This window comes from Centropristis striata, chromosome 10 (assembly GCF_030273125.1).
Source record: "Centropristis striata isolate RG_2023a ecotype Rhode Island chromosome 10, C.striata_1.0, whole genome shotgun sequence".
In the NCBI taxonomy this organism is placed as follows: Eukaryota; Metazoa; Chordata; class Actinopteri; order Perciformes; family Serranidae; genus Centropristis; species Centropristis striata.
Genome location: NC_081526.1, coordinates 3,619,630 through 3,637,511, shown reverse-complemented (window position 1 = coordinate 3,637,511; position 17,882 = coordinate 3,619,630). Strand labels below are relative to the sequence as shown.

Sequence of the window (17,882 nt, the reverse complement as noted above, 5' to 3'; positions counted from 1 at the left end):
CATACGTGGTAAAACGGCATGGGATCTGCACCAAACGCACACACACAGACAGATTTCAGAGTAGCTGCATCTTCTGCTAAATCTCAGGTCGCATCGTAGCGTCGTCCTCCGTTTGATCAGACGACAAAACAGTCCTGATGAGGGAAACATCAGCCGCTGCAACACCAGGAACGTTGCTATGCTACGGGCTGAAATATGAGCCTCCAGAAACTGAACTGGAGTTATTTATATTAGAATTTTAATTGCTTAGCTTGAATAATTGCATTAAAAAAACTGAATTTGAATCACGTAATTTGAATTTGTATTGTTCAATGTGAATCATTGCATTGAAAAACTGAATCTGAATTGTAATTTTAAACTTAATTTATTCGTTTGGAACTGAACATTCAGTTCTCACAATTCAAATTCAGTTCGCAGAATTCAATTTCAATTTTCCGCGAAGAACATCCTGGTAGCTGAGGCAGAGCAATCGAGCACAGATACACAGAGCGCCTCTTCGGCCAATCAGCACCTCTGTTTTCTTTTGTAACATGTGTTGCTACCCGGTTGCCATAGCGACTCTTCTGCCAATCCATGGCCAAGCCAGTCTAACTTCTTCCTCCGTTTTGTGGCGAGTAGCAACAAATGTTACAAAAGAAAACGGAGGTGCTGATTGGCCCAAGAGTCGCTATGGCAACCGGGTGGCAACAAATGTTACAAAAGAAAACGAAGGTGCTGATTGGCCCAAGAGTCGCTACGGCAACCGGGTGGCAACAACTGTTACAAAAGAAAACGGAGGTGCTGATTGGCCGAAGAGGCGATACGGCAACCGTGTGGCAACCAAGGTTACGAAAGAAAACGAAGGTGCTGATTGGCCCAAGAGTCGCTATGGCAACCGGGTGGCAACAACTGTTACAAAAGAAAACGGAGGTGCTGATTGGCCGAAAAAAGGCGCTACGGCAACCGGGTGGCAACAAATGTTACAAAAGAAAACGGAGGTGCTGATTGGCCGAAGAGGCGATCTGTGTATCTGAGCTCGATTGCTCTGCCTCAACTACCCGGATGTTCTTCACAGAAAATTTAAATTGAATTTTGCGAACTGAATTTGAATTGTGAGAACTGAATGTTCAGTTCCAAACTAATAAATTAAATTCAAAATTACAATTCAGATTCAGTTTTTCAATGCAATGATTCAAATTGAACAATACAAATTCAAACTATGTGATTCAAATTCAGTTTTTTAATGCAATTATTCAAGTTAAGCAATTCAAATTCAAATATAAATAATTCAAATTCAGTTTCCGGTGGCTCATATTTCAGCCCGTAGTTTGCACTGTTCATTCACGTGAGCTCAATATTTGCAGCTGTAAAGACGAGATACTTTAAGCTGTAGTTTGTGTGGATGAGCTCTGGAGTTATTAATTATTGTTGTGATGTATAAACAGGCGTTTATATAGAACGACGTGTTCGATGCTCTTCAACAGGACTGAGATTCATTCCTTAGCAACACCAAATCAGCTGCCTGACATTGTCACCAAGCATTACACTGTAAACAACTAATAACTACAAAACATGAACTCGTTTAATCTTTATCCAATAATTGAGGAAATAACTTACTAAAATCCTTTTTTTTTTTAGATTACAAAATAGCCTCTTTTTAATATTAGAATCAATACATGCTTGTCATAACATGACCTAGTTCTTGCAGTAAATGCAATTTTACAGGTATATTTTATAGCCATATTTGTCACTTTCCTTTTAAAATGTTTTCAGGACATGTAAGATGGCAAAGATTTTTATACATGTTTCTATATATATTTGTTAAATATATTATATATTGGATGACAGGAATGATCTGCAGTAAGGATGCTTGGTTTGTTAGGGGGGTTTGGCGTCCATGCACGTTTTTACTGAGCAAGAACAACACGTGCTGCATGGTGTGTGCGGGCCACATTAAAACTTCTTATTTAATGTAGAAAAAAAAAGGCTGTAGCTTCTTTCAAACACTGATCCAGGACCAGTTAAGCCCCGTCTTTGTATATGTATATACCATTGAATCTAGGACCAGTTGGAACTATTCTATGCAACATCATTCAAAAAGAGAGAGAGAGAGAGAGAGAGAGGCCAAGGAAATGAGTCAGAAATAGCACATATTTGGGAAATAAAGAAGACCAGAAGTACAGTAGCTCCTAATTCGAGTCTCTACTTAGAGGTGAGTGATGGACCTTTGAAGTGGAGATGTTTAGAGGCTGTGGTTTTAGCTGAGGTGAGGTCGGCCTCAGGAGTGGGGCAGAAAAGTCTGAAAGGATCAGGGCGGAGGATGTCTGGCGTGCAGATCCAGTGTTCACAAACCCTGCTTGGCCAGAGCGGCGGTCACGTCCTCCGCCAGCGTGGCGAGCTGAGGCGACTCCAGCATGTTGAGGCTGCCGGAGGACGAGAGGTGGCTGTCCCGCTGGCGCTGGGTGGGCGACTCCAGGCCCGACAGGCCCGGAGACTGGCTGATGATGTCAGCCCCGTGGTCCACCCGGGCCTTGGCCTGGTCACGGAACAACAACCTGTGGGTCTCAATCTAAAGGAGGCAGGAGGGATGATGGGAGATATGGGATGGGGGAAGAAGGAATAGATGATTTTTTAGATCATGTAGAGCAAGGGTGGCAAATTCTAATTATCTGGGGGCAGCTGGAGGAAGTGTCAAAATGACCAAAAAAAGACACAAAATGACCAAAAAAGACACAAAATGACCAATAAAGACACAGAATGACTAAAAAAAGACACAAAATTACTTAAAAAAACACACAAAATGACCAAAAAAGACACAAAATTACTAAAAAAAGACACAAAATTACTAAAAAAAGACACAAAATTACTAAATAAGACACAAAATTACTAAAAAAAAGACACAAAATTACTAAAAAAAGACACAAACTGACCAAAAAAGACACAAAGTTACTAAAAAAAGACACAAAATGACCAAAAGAAGACACAAAATGACAATAAAAGGGAAAAATGACCAAAAAAGACACAAAAAGACACAAATTGACCACAAAATGATAAAAAAAAGACACAAAATGACAAAAAAAAGACAAAATGAGATATGTATATGTATTTATGTGTGTGTGTGTGTGTGTGTGTGTGTGTGCATGCTACACTTACATATACAGTACACGTATACACACATACAGGTGCATCTCAATGAATCAGAATATGATAGAAAGTTTATTTATGTCAGTTATTCAATTCAAAAAGTAGAAATAACACATTATATATAGATCCATTACATACAGAATGAAACATTTCATGTCTTACTTTATTTAATTTCTTCTAATTATAATGATTATGGCTTACATTACATGAAGACCTAAAAATCAGTGACTCAAAAAAAACGTGAATATTACAAAAGACCAATTTTAAAAAGTATGTTTAATATGTAAATGTTGTCCTCTGAAGAGTATGTCATCTATATGACTCAACACTTGGTTGAACTACTGGAAATGGGCTCTTAGAATCATATTCTAATGTGTTGAGATGATCCTGTATTTATAAATATTGCTTTAGTTCTCACCAGTTTTACTCTACAGTATAACAGACCATGCATATTTATATATAAAAGTCATTTTTGTCTGCATATGGATGCTTTTTCTGTCTACATTCTCTTCATTTTACAGGTAAATTGAATTGAAATGAAGGCAGCTGAAAGCTCTGTGCACCATGATTCATCTTTCTGTTTTAGTTTTGATCTAAATTTAAAGTCAGTAAGATGAACACTTGTTTACCTTGAGATCATGTGTTGGGAGCGTGGAGCTGACACTCACCGTGACTCGGGTTCCACCAGGAGTGTGGTGGGTGTTCTCCAGGGAACCCACCTTGGCCTGGGCTTTGTCTCTGAAGTCCAACTTCACGGTCTCTATACGCACGTTACCGCCCCCTGGGGACGAGGACAGGAAGTGGATCAGAAGGACAGGAAGTGGATCAGATATCCACTCAGGTTCACATCAAGGTAATAACTGACTAACAAGGTTATAATTACGGTGGCCCTGAAGTGCAAATCACAACAACAAATCAAAAACCATAAACAAAACAAAAATCGTGCTTTTTGATTTGTTGTTGTGTTTTCTGTTTTGTTGTTTTTTTTTAATTTATTAAACCTCAGTATATTAAGTAGTTACAGTGAGCCCTATCTTGCAGAAATTAAATGCTGCTTACATATATGCATCATAATATTAATACAATAATATATTTAGGACATATAAAACAATCTGAGTGGGTTCATTCTGCATAACGAGTGCTTTTACTTTTGATTACTTAGCTTTAGTTACTTTTCAGGTTGAGATTTAACATAAAAAACATGATAAATTCATTTGTCAAATCAATTATAAAAAAAAAAATTAAACCTCAGTAAGTTTTGAATGCAGGACTTTTACTTGTAGTGGAGTATTTCACAGTGTGGTGTTAGTACTTTTACTGCAGTAAAGGATCTGAGTACTTTTCCACCACTGCCAGCAGGTGGCGCTGCAGGACCTGAAGCAGAAACCTGGAACCTTTCTGCTGCACAAACTGTCATTCTGACTCCCTGCTGATCATCTTCATACATCTACTGTATTAAAAATAAGGCTTTAGTATTTTTGGTCAATAGTCATTTTTTCATTGCTTCCCACAGTAATGACTTGAAGGAGCAATTCACTCAGATTTAAAATGAATCCTGTACCAACCTCTGGAAGTCCTGTTTTATTTTACCTCCATAGTGCATTTTCTACAGATGTGAGTATGGGTTATTACTGTTTTTTGTAACTTAAATTATTTTATTGTTATTATATTTTTGTTTATTTATTCATAATTTCCTCATCTTCATTGTTTTTATTATAATTATTTATTATCATCGTTCTTGTTATCATTTATTTATTGATTGATTGATTGATTGATTTATATTTCTCCTTTCTTTCTTTTTTTAAATTATTATATTTATTACTTTTATCCTTTTTCTTCCCACTCTTTTTTATTTTTTTTATTTTTTAATTATTATAATTATTACTTTTATCCTTTTTCTTCCCACTCTTGTCCCTGGGGAGGGAAGGGTGGGGGGGTTATTACCTAATGATAATTGTTCTGACTCTGAAATGTGGTACTTTGTTTGAAAATTTCAATAAATAAATTGTTCAAATAAAAAAAAATAAAAAAAAATTAAAGTGTCCCTCCAGACCTGGTTGGCTCTGATTCATATTTTGTTTCACAGTGGAGGTAAATATAATCTTATTTATGGTGATCAAAGCATCAAAAGCTCATAACTAAGTTCCTTTTTTTTTTTACTTTTTACTTTTATTAGTTTATTTCCTTTTTAACTAACTCTGTTTTTAGATTGACTTTCTATTAGTATTTTATTGTTTTTTTTTGTATTTTATTGATTTAATTGTTTTTATTTATTACTATATAAGTGTATGATTTATATTGTATTTTAATAACTGTACAGCACTTCGGTCAACTGAGGCTGTTTTAAAATGTCTATAAATAAACTTTGACTTGATATTTACTCAAGAACGATGCAATTTTAAGGTAATTGTACCTTTCTTTATTTGTTATTTTCTTCTTCTTCTACTCCTTTATATTGTACTATATTGCAAATATTGTACTTTATTTAACATATTTAGTAACTATTTACTTTGCAGATTCAGATTATGTTACAAAATCCGATCAAAAAAGAAGATGTGATGTTTTATTATAGATTAAAAGAAGATCTCTACAGTCTTCAGTCTTGGATCCTGAGCTTCTGAGAGCTGAAACATGGTGAATAAAGTGCTAACAAGTGATGGACAGTGTTGGTGATGTTTTGCCTTCAGGAATCTCAACACCTCCTACATTCTGCTGGCTGCACCGAGCTGTCAATCACTTTTAGTTTACTGAGCCGGAGCTCCTTCTGACTGGAGTCTTATTACAGGAGTTAAATATAAACTGTAAATTACATTCATTATTTAAATTAGATTAAATGGCACTTTATTGGCAGTTAAAAACAGCTACAGTTGATTAAAGTTCACAGCTTGTTTTCACACTGATTATCTACAGGTGAATCTTACATATAACCTGTGGGACTCCTTGGCAACTTTTACGTCTGGATCTGGATGTTTGGCAGGATAATGACTTCTGATCCACAGGCAATCAGACTCAGTGTTTGAGAGGTCAGTGTTTTTGTAACCTAAATTACACGAAACTACAAGTTTTTACAACCGTGAACTCTGCGTGTATGTATAATGACATGTGTGCAATTTTTAGAAGGCTCTGCTCTGTACCGTGAGTTGCTAAATGCTTATACAGTTGCAAGAAAAAGTAAGAAAACCATTTTTGGCCATTTGTGTCTTTTTTGGTAATTTTGTGTCTGTTGTTGTGTCTTTTTTAGTTATTTTGTCTTTTTGTCATTTTGTGTCTTCTGTGGGGTATTTTTTGGTTATTCTGTCTTCTCATTATGTGTCTTTTTTTTAAGTCATTTTGTGTCTTTTTTTGGTAATTTTGTGTCTTTTTGTGTCTTTTTTTGGTCTGTTTTGTTTTTATGTCTGAATGTGATGAAGAAGCCATGCGTTGGCGCTTTTGGAGACTCCAGAGGGTTAATAAACTTATTGGGGCTGACAAAGGAAATAAAGGAACATGTATTGTGACTTTTTTAAATCTGGAACCCAACAAATACCCCATTACAAAAAAAAAAATTAACACTAAAACTAATAAAAACTAAACTTAAACTAAGCATTTTCCAAAAAATAAAAACTAATTTAAACTAGCAAACTCACTCTAAAAACCTCATTAAAACTAACTGAATTTGAAAACAAAAAATCACAACGAAATTAATACTAAAACTGATGAAAAAACCAAAACTATTCTAACCTTGTTCTGCCATTTAGCTTGGAGATCTTGTTGAATCAGAAGGTTTAAATTCTGGCTCCTACATGTCAAAGTGTCCTCTGGCAAGATACTAAACCTGAAGTGTGAGAGTGTGTGTGATATTTTACTGGTTCTGAAGAGCAGCCTTGTACTTTACATGGTAGCAGGAAAGTGCTAGAGTGTTTGCTAAAAAGCTTTATAGGTGCACTCATTTCCCACACTTTGCAGGTCATAGTTAACAGTGGATATCCTTTTTTCACTCCTTGCTGAGGATTCGCTGCTCCTCAAACCAGGCAGCAACCACAGTATAAGGTGTGCAGCTCATGAGAGATAACAGCCTCACTCAAGTGCACCAAAGGAGTGCTTATAGGAGTGCAGGAAATCCTGCTCATAGATTCATACAGCGAGGTCAGAAATCGGTCACAAGTCTGCTTTTTTAACCTTTATTCCACCACTGTTAGTCAGGCGGCTGAGCTAAATAAAGGGGACACGCCAGACAAAAGCACAACATTTTTTCCACATGCTCTCTATCACTATAGGTTTCAATTTTTGGTAGGAGCCACTTCATCAAGATGGCCAATTGGAGATGGCACCCATATAAAGTCTATGAGAACCGATACATCTTCCAAGCCACTCAGAAGGTCAATCTTGGTGTCAAAATATACATTTTGTTGGTCAAGGAATCATTTAAAGCTGTTGAGAATATCACTAGATGATTATTCAACATGGTCTCACAGGAATCTGTGAGATAGCCATGGATTCGCTTAACTCAAAATCCGTGGAATAGCCACGGAATCACTCAAATTTCCGTGAAACTGACACGGATTTTGCTAGTTAATGACAGTCATATCCCGTGGCTATTCCAACATACAAAGTGATGATGTACATTCACTGAGTGAATATTTAGAAAATAAAACATATATTTCTCGCTTGAAATGTGATCAAAATCCATTTTTATGCAGAAACTAAGTCAAAATATTGATTTTTTTTCACTAAAAATGAGAGAACTGTCCGCCATGTTTTTTGTTCTGACCGCTGGGACCTTGAAAGTCACGTGACTTGGAACAAACCAAAAGGAACAAATATCCATGGAATAGCCACGGGATATGACTGTCATTAACTTGCATTGTAGCGAAATCTGTGTCAGTTTCACGGAAATTTGAGTGATTCTGTGGCTATTCCACGGATTTTGAGTTAAGCGAATCCGTGGCTATTTCACAGATTCCTGTGAGACCAGGTTCTCAAAATGATTCCTTGACCCAGAAAATGTATATTTTGACACTAAGATTGACCTTCTAAGTGGCTTGGAATATATATTGGTTCTCATAGACTTCATATGGCTGCCATCTCTGATCCACAATCTTGATGAAGTGGCTCCTATCAAAAATGTAAACCTATAGAGATAGAGAGCATGTGGAAAAAATGTGGTGTTTTTGTCCGGCGTGTCCCCTTTATTCTCAAATCTGGTCCTAAGCCGCCTGACTATTAGGAGTGCAGAAAATCCTGCTCATAGATTCACACTGCGAGGTCAGAAATCGGTCACAAGAGTGCTTTTTTAACCTTTATTCCACCGCTGTGTTACCCTTCAGTTCCCCCTGAAGGAGTGTTACCTGGTCGATGGTGGATGTTGTCTAGAGAGCCACACTTGGAGGTCACGTGGCTCAAGTCGATCTTCTTATTCTGGATCATCACCTGGAAGAAGCAGAGTCAGGAGAAGAGAAGGTCAGAGCTTACAGAGGTTATAACCTCCCCCTGACCTCACATAATGCTCACATAGAAGATACCAATAGTGTCTTCTCTTTGTCTGAGTTATGGAGAAGGATGGAGTGTTTATGATCTGTGATGATTGGGAATCAACTGAGAGTTAACAGCTGCAGTTATTCACATTAAAACAAAGCAAAATATCTCTGCAGTCTCATATTTTTATGTGCCGTCACTGTGCCGTGAGCTTAAAACGTTTCGGCACATTCAGAAAACCTGTCCAGCGTAATCGTGAGGGAGTAGAAATGCGCAGTAGAAAGCGGCCACAGGCGGAGAGGAGATAAGGATGTGCAGTTATGTGACACAGCCTGGAAATCTGAAGAGAAAACCACAAAGAGATGTGTAAGGAGTGAACCGATGAGACAGCAAACGGAGCTTTAGACACAATGAACCTGGTCCTGAGATGGATCCACGCCTGTGGTCAGCAATCACTGATTTAGTTGATACGTATGTCTTGTGTAACCAGTGATTTAGTGTTTATTTTAGTCTGTTTTCTCACAGAGCCAGAGAGGAAAGAAAGCGACAGGAGAAGTGGGACGGTGATGAACGTCGCGGGTCGTGAGCCACGTCACAAACCACAAAAACACCACGAACACAAAGTTCACTATGCACCGTAGAGAGAGAGTCTACCAGGAGTCCTGAACACATGCATGGTGCTAGTAGAGATATGAAGCATGAGTTAACAGACACACAGCAAAATCTGTAGTGTTGTTTTTTCAGTGTTAATAATTTTGAGTTGGTGAGTGTTGATTTTGGAGTTGTTTTAACACTTATAGTGATCAAAAAGCTTCTGCCAGCGTTGTTACATGTAAACACCTGAGTTAGATTCACTTCAGTTGGAGTTGATTTTCACATTTTGTGACTTGCATGTTCGGCTAAAGACAGAATGCACTTTTAATGTATCGTAAAACAAAACAATGAATGTTAATTATCACATTAGTGAAAGGAAATAACATGATTTTAGGGTTAGAAATACACTTTAATGTGTCAAAGTAACACAATGTATGTTAAAAAATGAACACTCAGTGAAAGAGAGTAACATGATTTTAGTGTTGAAAATACACTTTGAGTCATAAAATATCACGATATATGCTGAAAATTAACACAAAGTGAAAAGGAATAACACATTTTGGAGTTAAAAGTGCATTTATGTGGTGTCATTAAACAACACCAAGGGTGTCAAATATTTAACACTATTAAAGAGTTAAAACATTAACACTTTTCAAAGTGTAATTTTAACTCAGAATCTGTGAGAACTATATAAACTCAGAAAAAGTGTTACAATTAACACTATGTGAGTTGAATTAACACTGCTGATTTTGCTGTGCAGACAGGGATGAGATGATGTGGTTTGTGTCAGGCTGCAGGTCGGCTGTTGGAAACGTTTTTATTCCTACGATTGTTGTGGAAAATCTTAATAGAGATTATCCTGAGACGTAAATTTGTCACTACATAGTTTTATAGAAAAATATTCATCATTACGTCCTTTTATGTTATGTTTTCAAAGGTAATATGGACCTAATATGGGTCGTTTTGCCAAATATTTATATGTGTCATTATTTGTGGTATTGTGTCGTTATTTGTGTCCCAAGTATAAGGGTTCACTTACTTTTTCTATCAGCATTATGAATGTTTCAAGGATATATTCAATAAAAACAGGAAATATTATAATTGTTTGTGTGGTATTAGGTAAAGCACGTTGTGTTTGTCTATAATCAGGACTTAGATGCAGATCAGATCACATTTTATGACAAATTAATGCAGAAAACTATTCTGTCACAAGGTTATTATAGTTAACGAAATAACAAAAACTAGAATTGAAAAAACATTTTCGTTAACTGAAATAAAAATAAAAACGAGTTTTTAAAAAAACCCATAACTAACTGAAACTGCATTTTGTGGTTACAAAACTAACTAAAATTATAGTGAAAATGTCCTTCGTTTTCGTCTTTGTCAACTTTTTTCATCCGTAAACCTTTTTGGCTGATATGAAATCTATTTCATCTATTTGGTTTTATGACTTAATAAACTTATTTGGGCTGAGATGGATCAGACAAAGGAAATAAAGGAAACATTTATTGTGACTTTTTTGTATCTCGCACCCAACAAATACCCCATTACAAAAAACTAAAACTAATAAAAACTAAACTAAAACTAAGCATTTTCTTAATAGACGACAAGAGTTTCTTAGAAAGACAGCCCTGTTTAATGACTTAATAACAAGTATCAAAAAACAGATATAATTCTCAAGATACACAAACAGGACCTGGTCTGAACAGCAACCGCGCTGTATTCTAATTCTGGTACTATTATACCTAATGTTCGTGCATACGGTCTCATGATTTCCTGTTTTGTTCCAAATGGTGCAGTGGGATTTCCTAAATCAGAGCTTTTCCTTTCTAAATCAAGCAGCTTTCCTGTACAGAGACTGTAACTGTTGGTGAAATTCTGTGTGTTTGTCAAATCATATGTTATGCATTTTTAAACTGCTATATGCTTAGCCTGCTGCCCCCGCGACCCGGCCCCGGATAAGCGGACGAGAATGGACGGATGGATGGATTTTAATACATCAGTTGACATTATTTACAGACATTTGAGGACTTTTCTTTTGCATGAATTATATTAAAAAACTACCAGAGTATGAGTTGATTTTGCCCTACAGAGGATGATAAAGGTCCAGTTGGGTGTATCAAGCTCAAATTTAACATTAAATATAGACCTTCACGATAAAATATTAAGATCTGCTTCAGCTGCTTGTGGTAATTTTACACCTTGTCAGTTCTAATAAGTGGTAACTAGAGCTTAATTACCCATTAATGGTGTAATATGATATCCAGCTATTCTGAGTTGATAAAGAGAACTGATGAAGTTCTTTAATGCCCCTAAAAAGCGTGAGAAGAGTTGATGTAATCTCTGAGTTTAAGCATGTACAGAACAATGTGTGGAAAGTAGAGACCACCAACAAATTAGGATTTTTTTTAAGTCTTCCAAATATTAGAAATCCGTCTGTGACACTCACCCTTGACAGCTGACTGTCTGAAAAAGTGTTTTTGCCACTCATTATGAATTGATATTAAATATTTTTCCTGTTGATAAGACTCTTGACCACAGAGCTGTGTGATTATCCTGAGACATAAGTTTTTCACTATATAGTTTCATAGAAAAATATTCATCATTACCTCCTTTTCTGTTATGTTTTTAAAGGTAATATAAGAGAAATAATACAGCTCAGATGCTTTGACTTTTTGTTTTTGGGGTTAGCAAGTTTGGTAACTGCTAAAATCTGTCAAATCTTAGCATCTTCTCTTTATTCATTATTTAAATTTTGGCTAAACTCACTGGCCAAAACATGTCACCAACATCAGCCACCTCTTTAACCTAAATTTGTGATTTTTACATATTGAAAGACAAGTGTTTATCATGTTTTCTGTGTATATTTATACATAATTTTGAATCACAATGATTCACACAGGAACCACTTCGTCACAGCAAATCTGGGAACAAAAAAGTTGCTTTTTTAAAAAATTGTCAACTTTCTACAAACATTTTTCTTATGATGACTTTTAATCACACCACTATGAAACATAGTTTTAGAAAAAGACATGAATTTACAGTGCCACATTATATAGTTCATCTCAGCCACATTGTAGTTAAACATGTAATGCCCTGGGTAAAAAAATAACTTCTTGGATAGAGGATAGAATAAAGGATGGAAAATGTCTCTGTTGCCCTAGTAACAGAAAGAGATTTAAGAGCTTTAATGAGAGTAGACTGGCCTGAGGGACGTGATGTAAAGTCAAGAAAGACATTTTAATTGTCTTCTGTTATTATCAACCTGCATAAGCATAGTTTGATGAGCATTACTCAGTTCTTCCTGCACTGGCTGCTGTGGATAACAGATGCTAGCATGAGTCTGTTTCTATGCACTTAGATCGCCTTTTTACTGACTAATATATAATAAAAATGAATAAAAGGTGCTCAGCCTTTAGGCTACATCCTCACTGATATGTTTTCCTTTTTAAAACAGATTTTTAAAACTAAAACTAGAACATTTCTAAAGAAATTTCGAGTGTGCTTGACTCTGGCCCGTAACCAGGGCCAGGTGGCGTCCACCAATCAGAGCAGAGCAATCAACCGCAGCTGCTCCTGTGACATTTGACACCACTAAGAGAGAGAGAGAAAAAAACAGCTAAAAGTTCCCCTCGAACGGAAAGCTTTTTTGTCCAAACCGTAGCTCCTATCATTTAACCGTCTTCGCTTTGAGCACCCTCAGTTCTTCCTGAACGTCTACATATGTGTTTTATGAAGAAAAATTAAGAAATTGTCTCTTTAGAGTGATCAGAAGAAACTGGTACCTCTGCTTTCCTCCAGAAATGTTCCCGCCTTTTTACCACGGCAGTCTATGAGGCTGTGGGTGGTGTTGGTGGATCATCTGCGTGTCCTACGCCCAAACTATATTATATTTAAAACTATAATTATTTCTGTAGAGTGGTATCTGCCGTCTTGAGCGCAGTTTCCAAATGTATTTTTAGACAAAATTTTTCTCTCCCTCTCCACTCTAGCTATGATGTCATCCGCTCTAGCCTCTCCATAGGGTATCATTGAGGGGATTTATTGGCGATTTATTGTGTTTTTGCTGAATAATTTGAAAAAAGTTTGCTGAAAGCCTTAGAAAAGTCACAGCACACTTGTCATGGCCGAACCGGTCAATTTGATACCTTTTTAGTGTATGTGCAACCAAAACGGAAGAAAAGGTAGATGGATAGTATATTGTGTGGTCCTACAAGCACACTCAATGATCTCTGTCCACAAAAGCTTTTTAGCACTGTTTCAGAAACAGTTTTGGTGCATATTAACACGTCTTAAAACACATATTACATGCATTGTGGCCGAAACAGGAAGCAGATTATCTAACATTACTCTGCAAATAAAAAATACAGAAAATAATGCAAAGGCAACCAGGCCAGAGAGTTCTTTGCTTGGACGGACGACAAGTTAGAAGTGTTACTGTAAGTAACAAGAGTATAAGGTGGTAAAGGAGGTGTAAAACTCTATTTTAGGAGTTCAGAAATGCAGAATGAGTGTGAACATTAGGTGTAAATGTAGCAAAAGTTATGCACTTAAAGACTAAAACATATTATTAGTGTGGATGCAGCCGTAGAATCAGACTCCCTCGCAGGACACAAACCACGCCGGGGGAATGCCGTGTTGCATTAGAGCCCTAATGAGTGAGTTCACAGTGGAGTGTAAAGCGAGGTGGGAAAGAAACATGAAACACTGAAAAAACACAACACCACATAGAGAGAACACTGACAGGAACACTGAGACAATGGACTTGCGGCACAAGACTCACGTTTCCACCTCCTGCCGAGTAGCCCCGCCTGTCCAAGGAGCCACACCTAGACTGAACATGGCTATAGTCCAGCTTAACACTGGGGATGAGAACCTGCAGGGGCGGAGGTGAGGAATAAGGTGGGAGAAGACTTGGGCTTCCTTTTTAAAAAGTCTCTAAAACAGCTCATACCCTCCCACTGGTTAACCCTTAATAGGGCATTCATTGAACTCATTGAGCCTATTTAAGGCGAGAAAGCATTACCGCATTTCTACCATTAAAACCTCCCACATGATTCTCATTTTGTGTCTTTTCATGTCTTTTTTTAGTCATTTTGTGTCTTTTTGGGGTAATTCTGTGTCATTTTTGGTCATTTTGTGTCTTTTCTTGGTGATGATTTCAAAGTTCTGGAAAAGTCCCATGTTGCATTGCGACACTCCCACATGTATTCTGATGCATTTCATTGGCCAAGAGACCAAAAATAGGTGGAAAAAAACTACAAATACTACAAAACTCCCACATGTATTCTCATGTTTTGTGTCTTTTTATGTCTTTTTTTGGTAATTTTGTGTTTTTTTTTTGTCATTTTGTTTCTTTTTTTGGTCATTTTGTGTCTTTTTTAGTCATTTTGGGTCTTTTCTTGGTGATGATTTCAAAGTTCTGGAAAAGTCCAGTTGCATTGCGACACTCCCACTCCCATTCTGATGCATTTCATTGGCCAAGAGACCGAAAATAGGTGGAAAAAACTACAAATACTACAAAACGACGTATCTGCTTTCCCAGCTTTAATGGTAGAATAACACAACAGCGCCCCCAGTTTAAATGGTCGAAATGCGGTAATGCTTTCCCGCCTTAAATGGGTTAATATAAGAGCTGATATCTAGACATTTTCCATGGTTTTCTTGATTATGATTTTGGTTATTATGAAGGAAAACCATGTTAAATGTCTAGATATCAGCTCTTAAATTAAACTCTTATCAGCTACTTTTGTTATTATCATTATATTTGTCCAAACAAATGTACCTTTAGTTGTACCAGACATTAAATTTGTTGGATTTGTTGCATTTTCCCTGCAACAAATCCAGTTGGAGCCAGAACTAGTTAGAGTGCCTTTTAGCCACAGGGGGGATTGTAAGGTAATAAATGGCGTGGGTGCAAAGTATTATGAAGTTTCCAGATATTGCTGCAATTATTTTGTTTGAGTCCATAAAGGAAACCCTCAGGAAACTGCACAAGAACATAGCGACTTGAATAAACTGCCAGAGTTTCCTTTATGGTTTTGCACTTCCTGACTCAAGTAAATGCAAAATAAAAGCAGTGGAAATGAAACCATTAGTTTTAGGGTGCGTGGATGATAAATTATGTGTTTGCTGCAATGGTTAATGGCTCTCTGTAACTGCAGGGAGAGAAAGCAGGAGTGATATGCAGACACAGCAGAGTTGGTACAGTACTAACGATAAATACATTTTAACCCAGCAGCACAGAAAAAGCAATGGGAACAACACCGGGTAGGAGAAAGACTTACATACATACAGATTCAATGCATTGTGTGGAGAAAGACTATAGAGGTCTAAAGCAGTAGTTCTCAACCTTTTTGAGTGGCGACCCCCAATTTAACCAGCATGTTGTCTCACTGAACACAATCTCACAGTTTAGATCATACAAACTCAGTTGATACGACGAATTTTGGACAAATAATGAAGCAGACAACAACTAAAACATCTCTCTGTCTGTGTATTTATATATTTTTGTCAGAATAGACACAAAATGACCCAAAAAAGAATCAAATTGACCAGAAAATGACAAAAAGTGATAAAAAAAAGACATAAAATGACCAGAAAATAACAAAAATGACCACAAAAAGACACAAATTGACCAAAAAAGACACAAAATGGCCAAAAAAAGACACAAAATGACCAAAAAAGACACAAATTGACCACAAAATGAGGAGAAAAAAAAGACACAAAAAGACCAGAAAAGACAATAAAAAGACAAACAATGACAAAAAAAAGACACAAAATGACCAAAAAAGACAAAATGACAAAATAAAAAAGACCAAAAAGACTAAAATGAACATGAACACATTAACACTTTAACACAGTGGAGACAGAGCTGACTTCCTAAATGATTTGGCGACCCCCAGAAAGCATCTCACGACCCCAATTGGGGCCGGAACCCCAAGGTTGAGAATAGCTGCTCTAAAGGAGAGGAGAGGAGAAACCATGTGGAGGTCGACTTGAGAGAACCAAAGCATCGTGGTAATGCCCCGTATAAGAATATACTAAATTAAACCAAAAGTACAGAGTGACAGTACAAGTAAATAGGCATATATAATAAATAGGGCCGGGACTTTAACGTGTTGATTAAGATTCATTAATTACACAAAAATGAACGCGTTAAAAAAATTGACGCATTTTAATCGCACTTATTTTTGCACCGCGGAACGTTTCTCACTGGATGAGTTTCAGGCGGACCGATTATACTGGAGCACCAACTAGCGTTGATGAGTTGAGACAACAACAAACCACAGTGAACATGAAGGAAGAAGCTGATGAGACCTTTGGTTGGCCCCGTGGATGATGGGACATTTAGTTACTAAAAACCAACGGATGGAAGCGTCCATAAGAGCATGGTTGTGTTGCTAGGCAACAAGGAATTCACATCCAGCCTCAAGTATCACCTCAATGCTAAACATATAGCAGCTAGCGGCTAGTGTGCTAGCTAGCGTGGATTGTGTTTTACTTCAAAAAACAAAGTATTCTAGTTTACAGAAGGTCTACCTACCTATAGGCTACCTGCATTTATGATGTATAATGTATATGTGTATAATGTACTATATTTATAAATATGCTACTGCTACACTTAATGGCAAAAATTGCACTGGTTTGTTGGACTTGAACAAAAATAAACAATATTTTTGTTGCTTAAGCTTATGTATGCAGTCATTATTCAATGGTATACTAAAAATCCATGTGAAAAAAATTACTTCTCACTGTTCTCAGGTCAAATATTTATATGCGATTAAAATGCGATTAATTTCGATTAATTAATTACAAAGCTTCTAATTATTTAGATTAATTTTTTTAATCGAGTCCCGGCCCTAATAATAAAGTGTAGTAAACAGACAGACAACAGAGAGATTTGGATATTAGTCGACTTTACAACTTTTAGGACTTAATGGTTTAAATAAGGGCTCTTTACAGATGCATCTCAATCAGTTAGAATATCATAAGCCGTGTTTCCTTTAGGGCAGGGGTCTCAAACTTGCGGCCCGTGGGCCAATTGTGGCCCTCGTGATGATATTTTGTGGCCCCCACCTTGATATGAAAGTTTAATGTGAGTTTTATATGAATGGCACTTTACTGTGTTGTGTGTGGAAGGTCCCTTTAATTACTTTTTTGGTAATTTTGTGTCTTTTTTTGGTAATTTTGTGTCTTTTTTTGGTAATCTATGTCGTTTTTTTGTCTTGTAAAGTCCGTTATTCCTTTTGCAGTGTGAAACCAAAACCAACAGGACCAAATGTAGACAATGGAACAGAACACGGACCTTGGTTCAGACTTTCAGGTGTGAAAACGCCCTTAAACTACTAGAAATGGACTTTCCATCATATTCTAATGTATTGAGATGATCCTGTTAATGTTTTACTGGGATTTTGATGTACCTAAAAAACACCTATATCATAACTTACATACACCTCTTTCACAATGCAAGTTTTTTGGCCCCATGGCATCATAAGACGAACCCTGAAGTTGAAATTAAACAATGTGGCCTCCACATTAAACTGGTTTCAAAGCCTAAAGCTGTTAATGAGGGTTTGCCAAAGCACAAGACCCAATATGTTTAGTATAAAAGGATTATATGGGGAATGATTGCAGCCATATTCTCCTCTTATTTAGCCTGCTGGCAGGCCTGGCTGGTGAGATATAAAGTGCCTTGCTCCAGGACATCT

General features: G+C 36.8%; 1 protein-coding gene and 1 long non-coding RNA gene across 11 annotated transcripts in view; one reads left to right on the top strand and one right to left on the bottom strand.

Moving 5' to 3' along the window:
• The first annotated feature begins 678 nt into the window (after positions 1 to 678).
• LOC131978505 (uncharacterized) lies at positions 679 to 998 on the top strand. Its single transcript, XR_009394988.1, has 2 exons — positions 679 to 711; positions 844 to 998. It is a non-coding gene; the product is annotated as an uncharacterized LOC131978505 (long non-coding RNA).
• A 562-nt stretch (positions 999 to 1,560) lies between these two features.
• map2 (microtubule-associated protein 2) overlaps positions 1,561 to 17,882 on the bottom strand; it is a 165,080-nt gene continuing 148,758 nt past the window's right edge. For 7 of the 10 annotated variants that reach the window (XM_059342262.1, XM_059342259.1, XM_059342266.1 and 4 more), the window contains 4 exons: positions 13,955 to 14,047; positions 8,451 to 8,532; positions 3,753 to 3,904; positions 1,561 to 2,548 (listed from right to left, as the gene is read on the bottom strand). In XM_059342262.1, the coding sequence (XP_059198245.1) occupies positions 2,324 to 2,548; positions 3,753 to 3,904; positions 8,451 to 8,532; positions 13,955 to 14,047 (552 nt within the window). In that variant the 3' untranslated portion in view covers positions 1,561 to 2,323. The remainder of the gene's footprint in view (positions 2,549 to 3,752; positions 3,905 to 8,450; positions 8,533 to 13,954; positions 14,048 to 17,882) is intronic. The other 3 variants (XM_059342263.1, XM_059342264.1, XM_059342265.1) reach the window with 3 other exon arrangements.